A 13,715-nucleotide genomic window follows, 5' to 3' on the forward strand; every position below is an offset into this window, starting at 1 on the left:
CTGAACTATCCCTTTAAAATATTCACACCCACTCCTGTTATTCCTGCATCCAGAAAACCCTCTCTCATCCTGACGTTGTGTCCTGTTTTGACCTTTAACAGGTGAATGAGCATCCCTGAGGTGACTCAACATGAGGCTCCTCCTGATCCTGATGTCACTCATGTGATGTCAATATCGTGTCACTGATTGTTTTCCTGGTGGAGAACAAACTGGTGGCTCAGGGTCTGTTGAGAGGAAACATGAGCCTCCTCGTCTCATCCCACCTCAAGAACGTGCCGGGTGAAGCTTTCAAAACTGACGATGCAGAAGGAGCTCCAGGTCGACCGTCAGGTTTGCTAATCTGTGATGTGGCCCCCTGCTGGCCTCCTCCAGCCGCCTGGGGGTGTCGGAAAGGAGAAATTACCGCAAATAAGCGTGAGCAAGGCTTTTCAACGATCTTGCTGACGCCCCTCGCCCCCCTGTTCAACAGAAAGCACCACACTGATATGCTCTAAATACATTTCATTATCATCATTATGATTATATCACTAATTGTGTGTATTCGGTAATGTGCTGCAGCAGCGGCCGCCCCCTGGGAGCCGTCTGAGAGACTGAATGATTAAAATGTGTACAATGAACCATGCATCAAACGTCCCGGTGGGCCAACCTCCCTCTCACTCCCTAAGTCTGAATACAACGGCGTGCGGAAAATAAAACGCCTCCTCTGACTACTGTAGTGAACAAACAGCTCCGTTGTGCAGACGTGGTCTGCTGAGAGGCCACTGAGCTGCGGGAGAGAAACACACACAGCAGCTGGAGTCAGGGGGCGGGAGGGGCATTTCACAAGACGAAGTAAGTCAAATCAGAAAACTGGATCTGTGATAATAACAAGTAGCTGCAGAAAAGTATGCTTATGTCAAATCATGAAGTGAAGTGCAGAAAATATACTCACAAGCACGTTTTCAGCACAGGTAGTAAAAGCCGAAAGAACAGACAGTAGACCAGGAACTATGTGGATTCACACCTCAAATCTAGTCCAAGAAACTACAGACTCCGCCTGAAACTGGGCCTTACTCCCTAAACAACTAAGGGCTCACCAGGAACTACGGGGAGTTCCTTCAGATCGTTACTCTCCCTGTAAGAATGTAATTCAATTCCACTGTAAATTCAATGAGAAACTCCTCACTGGATATGACAGCATGTAAAAGTTGCCTCTCCTGACTGTGGTGCTGAACAAACAGCTCAGATGTGTGGACGTGGTCTGCAGAGAGACAGAGAAGCTGCAGGCAACAACAGGACAAAGAAGCTGGATGTTAGAGATACAGGAGGTTGACCTGAGCTGACCTCGTACATATCCATAAACCCCTCACTCCATCTCGGTATATACAGAGTGCACACCTACAGACAGGCCTTAATAATTCCACTGCTGCTCTGTGTGAGTCCAGCAGAGGCTGAGGTCTGGACCTCTCTGCTCCTGAACGCTCCTCCACTTCTATCCTTCATTCCATTTCCACCTCTGACAGGAGAGAAGGAAGTTTTCAGTGACAGCACTGATAAATGTTTAATCCAACATTCATGCATCCCGCTGCCTGAGGATCCACTGTGACTACACACACACACACACACACACAGAGCAGGTGTGTGAAATATTCATCTCCGACACGCTTCATTAAGAATGAAACACACCCTCGTCTTTGTCGTCTCTGTTTCATTTATTCATTTCGATTATGGAAACAAAAGACGGGGAAGGGAAGAGGAAAAGATTAAAAAACATGGCAGTGCTGAGATTCTGTGATTGTCACACAGATTTGTAGCAATTTGTTTTGTGACAAACGTCTCTGTGTGTTGAAATCCCACCGTCGTCATCATCATCATCATCATCATCATCATCATCCCCTCAGCTTTTATTGCTACAGCTGCTTTAATCACTGTCTGCTCTGCAGTAGTTTGAGCTTTGACTCCTCCAGGAGTGTGTGCTGACATTTAACACCCTGATAAATATCTGAGCTGTGATCAAGCCACTTTTCATTTTTCTGTTTAGTTAATGAAAGGATAAATGATGGTGAAGGAACAACAGCAGCAGGACAGGAATGACAAATGGACTCTCACTATCTGGACTGGTTTTTTAAACAGGGGTTCTAGAAATGTTTGATGTTCCATCAACGCCGTTTGATCGATTGCTGATTTTAAAAATTGCATTTTTTAAATTCAAAATGTCACCAAAACAAGTCTGACTCAAATCAAAGGAGTGAATTTAGTATGATGAGATATGAGTGTAGTTTAAAGATTTTTAAAGACATGAATTATTCTGTCACACTAGTTAAAAAAACGTTTCCCCACGCAAAAAATCAGTTCAATCCATTCTAATGTAATTACATTCTATTCACACAGAGGCTTGCATCCTAAGACAGATTCTGTATTTTGTTTCGAAGGAAGTGGAAGCCTGAAGACTGTGCATGGAAATATGGAAAATAAACAATAAACAATAAAAATAATATAGTTTCCACATTTTAAAATGTAGAATAAATGAGAGTAATATCTCTGGGGTAATGTCGAAATGCATTTCAACGTACTGTACAAAGATAATGACCAAACAACGAAAAAATGGTAATTTAAAGAAAATAAGATTAAAAAATGTGAAAAATATTATAAAGGCTTAATACTCATTGTATTAAGGGAAATAGCCGATATTGAGGTACGTAAAAGGTAAAGAATGATTGTTGACGACAGAGGAAGTCCACTGTTGTTCAACTCTCTTTTACGACGCCACTTCCGCCGCACGGTGTAAACATGGCAGCGGCCAGTAGCAGTCCTCCTGCTGCTGCTCTGACAAAAAGTGAACCTCAGATTGGAGGAGAGCACGGTTTGGAGCTCGCCTTTGGTTTCGAGGGAGCGCCACTGAAGCGGGAACCCACCGTGACGCTGCTGACGCCAGTTAGCGGAGCTCAGCCTCTCCGCTGGTCTGAGGACCACCGGCTCTCCGTCAACACCTGCGGTTCTCTGGCTGTAATGGAGCTGCTGTGTGATGTTAAAAACAAGAAGCCGGAGTTGACGTTACACCGGAGCTCCGTCTCGGTGCCCGCGCAGCCCTACAGACTCAGGGTAAAATATTAAATATGAAAAATACATTTTTGTCCTCGTGGGCTTTAATTTTTTTCATGATGAACTCAGGTTAGCCTAGCCACATGCTATCGCCGGAAGTAAACAGTGGAACCAGGCATAAAGTTATGACCACATCCCGTAAACTTAATTCAGGATTATCGCGGAATCTCAGTCCCGATTAAAAAAACCCACGGTAACACAATGTTAAATAGAATTGAACAGTAAAGGAATCAATTATACAGCTGCAACAATACTGATAACGTGCTGATGACAACATTGTTTACAACTGTCATTATAAGATTAATTACCATACAGCACTGTTAAAGCACAACGTCATGGAATATAAAACTCTTTGACTTGCCTTTAAGAATGTTAGGAGGGATTCATGAGAGACTTATTGTTCCTATTATAGACCCACTAAGCCATTATTGCACTACAGCGTCCCCATGAATTCCAGTGGTACTGCTCTGTTTCATTTTGTGCCGTGTAGTTCTCAGAAGATTTACCAAATGCACACATAATGCATTCAAATGGGCAGTGGTGGCTTAGTAGTAAAGTAAAGGAAGCCGACTTGGGTCCGTAAGGCTTCAGGTTTGAGTCCCCCAGTTGCCAAGTTACCACTGAGGTGCTCTGAGCATGGCCTCATCACCTTCTGCAGTTGTTGCTGCTGGTTCAGTCATTTTCTCGTTCTATGCCAGTGACTCCTGACATCTATGTCTGTTATAAAATATATAAAGAAAGAGAGAGGCCGTTGAAGAAGATTTTTGTGTGTGTCTTCTTTTAATTCCTGTGGATAAATCAGTGTGGTGTTCAACTGAACAGGCCCAGGTTTTACATTAGGCCAGTAAATTGCAATGCAACCTGGTATTTAAAATGTGTGCCACACTGTTCTGGTATAATGGTGGAATTATCTGTTAATTAGTATTCCATCTTTTCAAACAACAACATTTTTTTAACCTTAACTTTTGAATCAATTTGATTGGTTTCTGGAATAAGATGTGTTGATTGACATTAAAATATGCTTTAAAGTTACTTCTGTATTACACACATTGATAACTGCTTATTGCAAGCTTCATGTGAAATTTAATCTAATGCACTTCTGATTCAAATGGCATTTCACTCTAATAGGACAAAAAAAACCTTTTGTCACCTTTAAATTTTCAATTATTTGCATGTGCAATAAAAAGATTTGTCTGTGGAGAATGAAGAAAAGTTAATTTAGTCTGTAGCTGCAAACACGATACGGCATGACGTGAGGAGAAACTGGAAATAAATGGTTTGACATTTGACATTTGAGTCAGAGTCGATGCCTGTGGCCTGTAGATTTCTGTTTCCACGAATGGGATTTTATGTTAAATCACTGTAAATGTTAAGCATTTCATCAAATGATGTAAATTAGAATTAGGTCATTGCAATCCAAACTTTTTTTGTCGAAATTAGAAATAACTGGACTTACTGGTGCCTGGTACTGGTTAACGGCAGAGTAAAATATAAAGACAAAATAAAAACTCTGCCAGGAATAAAAAAACCGACAACCCTGGATATTTCCTCTTAAATCATTTATGAATGTGTCTGCGACAGACGTGGTCATGAATTTCAGTCACATGATCAATGAATAAATTAGAAGAGTTTGTGAAAACACACAGGTGGTTCCAGAGTGACATCTGTGAGTGTGTTGGTTTTGGTGTCGTAGTGACATCACTCCTATAAACACAGCTAAGGATCCGAGCCAGTGGCGGTTTCTACTCGTCTGCTCTTAGGTTGGCAGCAGCCAACGCTCCTGTATTTTCATTATTTACCAAACGCAGAGAAAGACGATTAAAAGGCATTTGATACAAAGAGAAACAGAGAAACAGTTTTGTTCTGGTGAATCGGTTCCAGCACAGCTGCTCCCTTCTGTCGTTATCATCAGTGTTTATCTACTTCCCTTCCAAAAATCCACTTGGCAGATGAACATGTTGGACGTGGCAGAGTTTAATAATCCACACGACACAGTGGCAGAAGGCTAAAGTCGGAATCCTGTCCTTGTTTATAAAGATGATGGTGCGCTTGTCAGTCTGAGGCTCAGTGGACTGAGAGGAGGTAACGACAGTGTTTACATGAGTTTGAAAAAGGAGGGTATTTTATACTGCATACTGTTGAAGTGCTTAGTTAACCAAGGAAAACCAACCAGTCCTAAGATCTAAGAACAGATCTAAGAACGTGAAGAACTGTCCAGGTACTGGTCGGACTGGAGATGATTGGTGTTACACTGAAGATTTGGGAATGGTCTCTTAGGTAGTATTTACTGGTGTAGAAATAAGACTGATAAGAATTTGAAGCATGGTTAACTCTTGTTGTATTGAGTTTTTTTTATCTCGTATCTCTATATGATCATCATTGAATCTTTGTCCATCAGACTTCCCAGGAGTTTGGTGCTTGAGTTTTCATAAAGGCTGAAAGGTCCTGACTAGAACCAACTTGTTCTTGATTTTGCCCTCCTGATAAACAAACAGTTCTGGGGAGAATGAATCAGGTTTCAGAACGAAGACACTGAGACTGGTTTAGGATTGAAACCGACAGGATTGATACTGTGAACACACCACAATAGCTACAAATGACCTGTCATCATTTGTTAAGGTCAACTTTAACCTAGTAAGTGTTGTATCTTTTCAGATGGGAACCGCAGCAGAAGAAGCCAAAGTGACTGAGGAGTGTTCTACTCACCCAGATCCGACCGTTCGGCAGCTTTTTCTGGCTGACAAAATAATGAACCCATCAATTCCAGCCTACAAGGGAATAAAATACGCCAGCTGGTCTCCGTTAGGTTGCGACAACAACGGGCGCTGTTTGCTCGCTTGTTTAACACTTGACCACAGACTAACTATTCACAACAGCCTCAAGTGTCTGGAGTGGAGTACGCTCATCGACCTCTCCGATGAGTACAGCGAGAGGGTGAAGGTCCAGAACTACACCAGCACAGACAGCACCGAGCCGTCAGCAGACCTGCTGGACTTTACAGAGCTGCAACGACGTCGGAGCATGCTGACGCCTCTGAGGATGGAATGGTCCAGTGTTTACACCGTCAAACAAGTGCTGCCTGACAACACGTGTAAAGACGTGGAGATGGTCCTCCTGGCTGTCCTGATGGAAAACGGCCACTTGGTTTTGTGGAAGTTAGAGTTGCCGTTCGTAAATGGAGATGATGTTGTGTTTTATGACATGATCGAGTCAGGTGTGACTAGTCCAAGTGACTTGGCGTGGTGGGAGCACAAAAGTGCAGAACGCCAGATGAGCGGTCTCATCGTCGGCAGCCATAGCGGACCAATCAAAATCCTGCCAGTTACCCTGACAGGGGTCAAAGGTTACTTCACCCTGCGACACCCCGTCATCCTCTGGCAAGAATGCGATGAGATCACTGTGGAAAACATCAAATGCATCCCAATTTTCCATCCCATCCTTAAATCCAGCTGCAGCCTCATCATCGCCTCACGGGGCTGTTACGTCTTCTGGTGTTTGCTGGTCATTTCACCTGCTGGACTCAACGTGCACAACTCTCATGTGACAGGCCTTCACTCGCTCCCCATCATCTCGTTAGCCGTCAGTCAAAACGGATTGGCAGTTTACACATGCTCCCTAGACGGATGGATCAAAAAGCTGACGCTAAGCTTCACTGAGAAGTCACTGCTTTTCAAACAAGAGGACTTGGACCAGATTGAGAACCTAACAGGCCGAAGGCTACACGGCATGGCGATCAGCACCAACGCAGCGTACATGGCCATCGTCAGCACCCAAGGTATGAGCGACAATCTCCCACCTGTTGCCAGAACCTACCGGGTACACTTTGTGGCCCTGAAAACACCAGAGAGAGCTGCGGCGCTGCTGCTCAGGTCGCCCACACAGAACTTGTACAGATTGAGCGACCTGCTGGACATCGTCAGGTGTCTGGTGATTAAGAACAAACAGATTCCCTCATCGCTGGAGGTGGCGCTAGATCGCTTGATGCAGGAAAGTGACTCCCTCTATCTGTGGCGCTTCAAGCTGTTTCTGGTTCGTGTGCTCCACACGTCCTTTCAGGCGCCGCTGACGAACCATCGCTGGAAACCCAATTTGGAGGGGAATCTGAAGGGGGACGTGATGGACGTGGTGGACGAGGAGGAAGACGATGGTGACAAAACCAGGCAGGAGAACAGCCAGTCAGAAGTCCAGCAACAGAATGATGGTAACAAGGTGGTGCAGATGTCAGAGACACAGACAGAGCAGATTCAGAAATCCATGGAGAAGATTCAGAATCACCTGGTGAGAGAAAACATGAAAAAGGTCCTGGGTGTGGTCTACCTCAACACCTGGATCACTCCTCAGATCAGCGTGCCCACCTGTGGGCTGATGGACTATCTGACCACAGACAACTGTGACAGAGATGCAGAGGTAAGGAGCCGTGACTCACCTGAATACATCACTAAGACTTAATGTTGGCAGATCATTTCTAGTCACCGTTCATTATTTTAGTCTCAAAACAGACCATCTCTGTTAGACACAAAAGAAAATATCGATACGCTGAAATATCGCGATAATTCATTTCACAATACGGTATCAATATTCTACAGCACTGTATCGATTTTCTTTAAATTAACATGCACATATTCATGGCCTTGGTCCATTTTTGTATTGCATTTAAACCTCCAACCACTAGTTGATTGTACAGTTAAGTCCTAAATCCTACAAATGCTTTCAATTCCAAATGTAGACCCCTCTGTTCCAGTTTCAGTCACCTGATGTTAAGCCTGTAGCAGCATGTGTTTACTATGATGACAGTTTCCTGACAATTAAAAACCTCACTATATCTTTTTGTCTAAAGTATCGCTGGTACTTTAACCTCTCTGTGTCTGCGCCCATCGCTCTTCCTCAGGTCCTGATTGGTCACGTCAGGAAGAAGATGAACAAGCAGGTCTTCCAGGAACACTGCAGCCTGTGTCAGGACGTTCTCCCCTTCACTGACCACAAACAGACCGTCTGTCCCAGAGGTCACATGTGGCTCAGGTAAAAACTGTTGTTGTTTTGTTGACTGTGATTCACCTTGGCTGCATGGATGATTGGATCGTCCACTGTTAAGTAGGAAGTCCGTGTGTTAGATGTACTCTGGGAGGCTACAGTTGACCAGTGATCTGCCAGTGCTGCTCTGATCCCCCTCATCCATGGGACACTTTTGGAAGGAGAAAACGGCGTCCACAGTTTGAAGCCTCGTCTGGTGTTGAGTTTATTCAGTGATGGTTTGTTTGTTGTGACGGAGCAGTAATGAAACCTTCACCTCCTGATATTTACTCTCCAGGTGGTCTGATGATTCTGCTGCTGCTGCTCCTCCAAGGAGTCAGGAAAAAAAAGTCCCTCACTTTCACCTCACTGCCCCACTTTTCTTTTTTTGTGTGCACAAACCTGCCATCCATTTCCTCCCTCTCTCTCTCTCTCTCTCTCTGATGAGGTTTTTCACTCTCTTCCTCCTGCAGGTGTGTTTTGACGTACCAGGCCTGCCAGGCGCTGACATTCAGACGCTGCCTCCTGCTGGACAGCATCTCCAGGCTGCCAGATCCTGAGGGTACCGCACAGACACACACACACACACACACACACACTCCGTCAGCTTTGGTTTTAAACCTCCCATTTTCACCTGATTTCAGGACAAGACAGAAATTTAAGGAGTGTAAAAGATGAAGGATGATTTAGATGATTGGGTTTTTTTAAAGTGGCTGTCCAATATGTGCTCTCCGTCTCACATGGACTAGTACTGAACCTTTACCATCGGACACCTTGAAGAATCTAAACCTGAATCTGTCCTTGTTTGACTTCTGGACAAACCTCTGTCTCCGTCCTTTTTAGTTGTTTTATGGCAGGTTTAGATTTTTCAAATCAAAAGTGATTGAGCATGGAGTTCTGTTCGGGTTGACCTTTGACCTGTCATCCAACATTTTGGTTCAACTAATGTTGGTGATAAACGATGTTTGTTAGGAAAATAAATGTTGACCTGTGACAGATCTGACCCAGGATCAGATGTGTGTCAGTCTGTTCGTCCTCTCAACTCTGGTCCTGCGTCTGTCACCGCTTTTTATTTCTGCTGTCGTGCGTTCACCCAGGCTGGGCTCAGCCGGTCACTCCACGCCTGCTGGGCCCCAGACTGACATCGAAGCTGTCACAGACCTGCTGCTGCTGCTGCTGCTGCTGCTGCTGCTGCTGTCTGAACCCTACACTCCGAGTGAACACACACAGTGCTGAACATTTACCTGTGACACAGCTTCAGCTCTGTGTCACACTCCTGAGAGAGCGTCCCAGTTTGTTTTCCTGACGTCTCACAGAAGCTGCAGAAGATTTTAAATAACAACCAGCCTCAATGAAACGACTTCTCTGTCATTCTGAGACGGACACACACACACACACACACACCTTCACAGCAGCTCACACTCTGCGCAGGTGTCTCATGTTTCAGGGGAATTTCAGAGCAACAGTCTGACATTTATCAAATTCTGCTGCAACATTTAACTGTCTAATTGGTCGCCTCTTGGCTTTTTCTCCCCGTTTTTCCTTCAGGCTAAATTGTATAAATTTCTAAGGCTAACCTGATACTTTTTCCTCCTGCTCAGATCCAGACTGGATAAAGAAGATTCTCCAGGCACCGTGTTGCTTCTGTGACTCACCGATGCTCTGATGGAGAATCACCTCCACCTCCAGGACTTCATCACTGTGACAACACAGCACTGATTATTTATTTTTGTACCATTTTTTTTGGACGTCTTTCAAAGTGTAAATAAAACTATTTGACAGCGAGTTCAGAGTCTGTTTTTTTTTCTTCTAATGTTAAGACCAGAAAATAAAAAGTTTCAGCTGCTGCTGCAGTTACATGTTGCTCTTCTCTGGAGTAATTTGGATTAAATAAATTGTAGCAACATTAGCTTTTAGATAACTCTCAGCTCACCTTTAACTATACGTTACATTTCAGCCAGCTAGGTCTGAGCTAAATGTTTGACATTGTAGAGTTAAATTTGACCTGTTATTTAAATTAGCAACAAGCCTTTTGTTGACCTGCTGATCTTAATACATTCAATACAGTACATTCACACTCACATTCACACCTGCGGTCAGTTTAGAGTGAAAACAATTAGAGCAATGAACCTGGAAGAACCTGGAGAACCTTAAGATCTCGTTCAGGTCTTTGAGTTGTTAACGTCATGTATGGATCTTCTCATGTTTAGCTCTTTACCTTCAAACTAAACCAGGTTTTATTTACATTTTAGCTCACAGTCTGTCTGTCCTCTACACTGTCGTCTGTCTGATGAGGAACAGAACAGGACATGGACATGTGTGAGGTGAGACACCTAGCTGGAGATTTTACATCTTTTTATTCAAGTTCATTTCTTTTTACCAGAGGATGTTGAGTTTGAGGGTTAGTTTTCAGTTTTTAATTTCCTGATGCTGTTAAAAAAAAAAGTTAAGATTTAATATTTTCAGTTTGGAGTGAGATTTTTAGAAACGCTCTTGTTTTATTTCTTCTGGCTCTAAAATTAATTCACAGTCTGAGGCAAGGCAGTGTTTGCAGAAGCTGTTAAGTTTAAAGTGTGTGTGTGTGTGTGTGTTTTATTATTCAGTAGAACTTCAGCCTGCTGTAAATAAGTCCCTCATTTTCCCCCCGTCGACTCTCTCTCCAAACCTTTGGTGTCGTCTTTATTACCAGGAAACGGAACTTTTATTTTGTGAGGCCTATTTTCTTTTTCAGACAATTCCTTTTTTTTTTCTTTTTTTCTCTTTTTTGAGTGCAACAAATAACACACTCTGAATAAAACATACAGTAGAAGAGAGGAGGGAAAAAGTCAACATACCTCCTTTAATTGGCAGTGTAGAACAATTTCCCTGATCTGGGAGGAGGAGGAGGAGGAAAAAAGGAGTAGGAGGAGGAGGTGCTCAGTCATTCCCTCAGATGAGGACTTCCGCTAATGTAAAAACCAAGAAGAAGAGAAGAAGATGAGATGAAGACGAGGCAGGAAGAAAAAGTGTGGTTAAAAAAAAAAAAGCCCGTCTTCACTGGGTCTCGTGGGAAACAGTGGTAATGAGATTCAGCAGTAATGAGGGACAGAACATGACGGCAGATGTGGATCTAAAACTAATCAGGGAGAGCAGTGTGTGTGTGGGTGTGTGTGCGCGTGTGTGTGTGTGTTAGGCAGCATATTGTTAAATACAATTAACCCTTTTTTTCATATTTGGTCGGTACAAGTGCAGCAGGGACGAAGGGAGCGGCGAGGGGAGATGTGAAAGCTCAGCAACAGCAGCATCAAACCCTCACCCTCCTCCTTCCCCAGGCCCCGGCTCCTTGTTCTGAGACATGGAGGTCGGCGTCCGATGATCAAAGCGGCTCCTGGACCTCAGAGACCAGGGTTGGCTGGAGTGTCTCCTCCTCCCACTCCTCATCTCCACTTCTGCTGCCTTTACATCGAGCAGGGCAGGGGTGAGGACGGGTGAGATGGGGTGAGGTGAACAGGGGTTTGGTCCTCCCTCTGGTGTCACTGGAGATGATAGCCTGCCCCGGGGCCAGAGAGGAGACCGAGGGACTACCTCAGGATCCGATGAAAGGAACCTTCATGGTTTTATTTTTCCTAAACTCCCATAATTCTCTGCTGTGTTGTGAACTGAAGCAGATGTTAAAAAACTAGAGATTATTTTTTTCTGGGTTCAGGTTTGTAAGAATATTCAAGGCCTGTCGTAAGAGAAACCTGTTCTTTTGTTACATTTAACCCAAATACAACAATCTTTGTTCATGATGAGTTGAATTTTGTCTAATTATTTTTATTTTTTATTTGGAGTAATGATAAGTTATGAAACCCTAACCTTTAACTGTGTCAAACCTGAGCTCAGCTTCATTTCTTTGCTATCAGGTTTAGGTTGTTCCTGCTCACTTCAGATCCACTCTGTGTAGACCTTCTTCTACTGTATTTAGGCATTTTTAATAATATTAAACATTATATCACTTTGATATTATTAAAAACAAAATAATACTTATCTCTTATCTTTTCCATCCAATCCTGTTCTTGTCTCTTGAAAACCTGGTGAGAGGATTTGTGATTCTGATCAGATGTCATTAATATTCTTTAGGATTGGAGATTAGGATTCCCTGTTCTCTCCGACAATCAATTAAACTGTTTGACGAGTCAATAATGAAAACACTCCTGTTAATATTATTCTGCAGTGAGTGTGTGTGTGTGTGTGTGTGTGTGTACACGGCTGTAGTCAAACCCTCTCAGTGATGTACGAAAGATAGAGAGACAGACAGAGAGAGAGAGAGCGCCTCATCAGGAAAGGTTTGTCATGTGACACGGTTCCACGCCTGCATCAGTGGAGCTGCTGCCAACCTTCAAAGTGAAATATTTGTTCGACAATAAAATGAATCACGCGGGGACAGAATTCAGCGTGACACCCAAGCAGAGTCTAAACAAAACAAAAGGAAGAATCAGATGAAATTAAGGTGTGAACGGAAAAACTGTCATCAATGTTTCATGTTCGCTGAAACACAGCAGATAAATATTGTATGGTAGAAAAGGAAAAACCTGAGCGTTTGAAGTTCAAGAGCAAAGACAGAGACAGACAGAGGTGTGGAGAGAAAAGAGGCCTCCACGTTCTCTGACTGAAGCACAAGGAGGAGGAGTAGGAGGAGGAGGTGGAGGAGAGGTTGGAGCCACTGATTAACCTGCTGCTGAATTACAGTTCCCTCCCTCTGAATCTACTTCACAGTACGTAGAGCAGGGGTCACCAGATATGTTCCTGGACACACCCTGGGACTCAAATACAAAGGAAATAAAAATCACTTCTTTTTTTTTTTTTTTGTCGTCATCTGGGACGTTTCTGAGAGACTTCTGAGTTCTATAAATACAGTTCAGGGTGCGGTGCCTGTTACGGTACTCTTTAGTGAAACTGGAACCCTCTCTCTCTGTCTCGCCAACCTCCCTCCAGACTGGAGGAAGTCTTTGGTTCCTCCTCACATCTGAAGTTCCTGGGGTGACTGGCTGGAAGTAGTTCTGGTCTCTCTAGTTCCTGGTACTATTTCCATGCAGGGACTAAATGTTTCTTCTATTTCCTGGTAATTGTTCCTGCAAAGCAGATGCACATAGTCCTCGGATCAAGACCAGTTCCCAAGTCTCTGGTACTGTTCATAGTTTGTGGTACTGTTTCCTGTAGGAAAACCCACAGCGGTACCAGTTGTTGTCAAGTGGTCAGAACTGTTGTCATGTTCCTACTGGGCCGGACACTAACCAGGGTGTAGGGTCAGGAGGAGCCGGATGTTGCGTCAAAGTTGTTCTAATATTCTGAGCGAGTTCTGAGTTCTTCAAGGTTTCCTCCAGTCTCTGTTGTCTTTAATGGTTTCTACAAAAAAACACCAACATCGAGTGGAACTTTAAGAACCAGAAGAACTTATTAAGTGTTTGTGGACTTGTTTGTGTCTTTTTCTCTGTCACTACTTGTGTGAAATCTAGACAATGCTTTTTCAGCTCTGACACAAACATGGAGGTGTGAAAAGTTCCAAACAGAGTGGAACAGAAATAAAACAAAAACCAGGAGGAGGAGGCAGCAGCAGCAGCCTCAGCAGCAGCAGCCTCAGCAGCCTCAGCAGCAGCAGCACC

At 43.8% G+C, this 13,715-nt stretch overlaps 1 protein-coding gene across 2 annotated transcripts; it reads left to right on the top strand.

Annotated features, from left to right (window-relative positions):
- Window positions 1-430: 430 nt before the first annotated feature.
- gtf3c4 (general transcription factor IIIC, polypeptide 4) lies at window positions 431-9,830 on the top strand. 2 transcript variants are annotated; one of them, XM_008324645.3, is made up of 5 exons: window positions 433-3,081; window positions 5,737-7,488; window positions 7,970-8,100; window positions 8,565-8,653; window positions 9,693-9,830. In XM_008324645.3, exons 1-5 carry the CDS (start codon window positions 2,770-2,772, stop codon window positions 9,755-9,757), a joined length of 2,349 nt encoding a protein of 782 aa, XP_008322867.1. In that variant the 5' UTR covers window positions 433-2,769; the 3' UTR covers window positions 9,758-9,830. The 2 variants fall into 2 exon arrangements, with proteins under 2 accessions (XP_016894432.1, XP_008322867.1); XM_017038943.2 differs by lacking the exon at window positions 9,693-9,830 and having other exon boundaries at window positions 431-3,081; window positions 8,565-9,080.
- The last annotated feature ends 3,885 nt before the right edge of the window (window positions 9,831-13,715 follow it).

This window comes from Cynoglossus semilaevis, chromosome 14 (assembly GCF_000523025.1).
Source record: "Cynoglossus semilaevis isolate Cse_v1.0 chromosome 14, Cse_v1.0, whole genome shotgun sequence".
In the NCBI taxonomy this organism is placed as follows: domain Eukaryota; kingdom Metazoa; phylum Chordata; class Actinopteri; order Pleuronectiformes; family Cynoglossidae; genus Cynoglossus; species Cynoglossus semilaevis.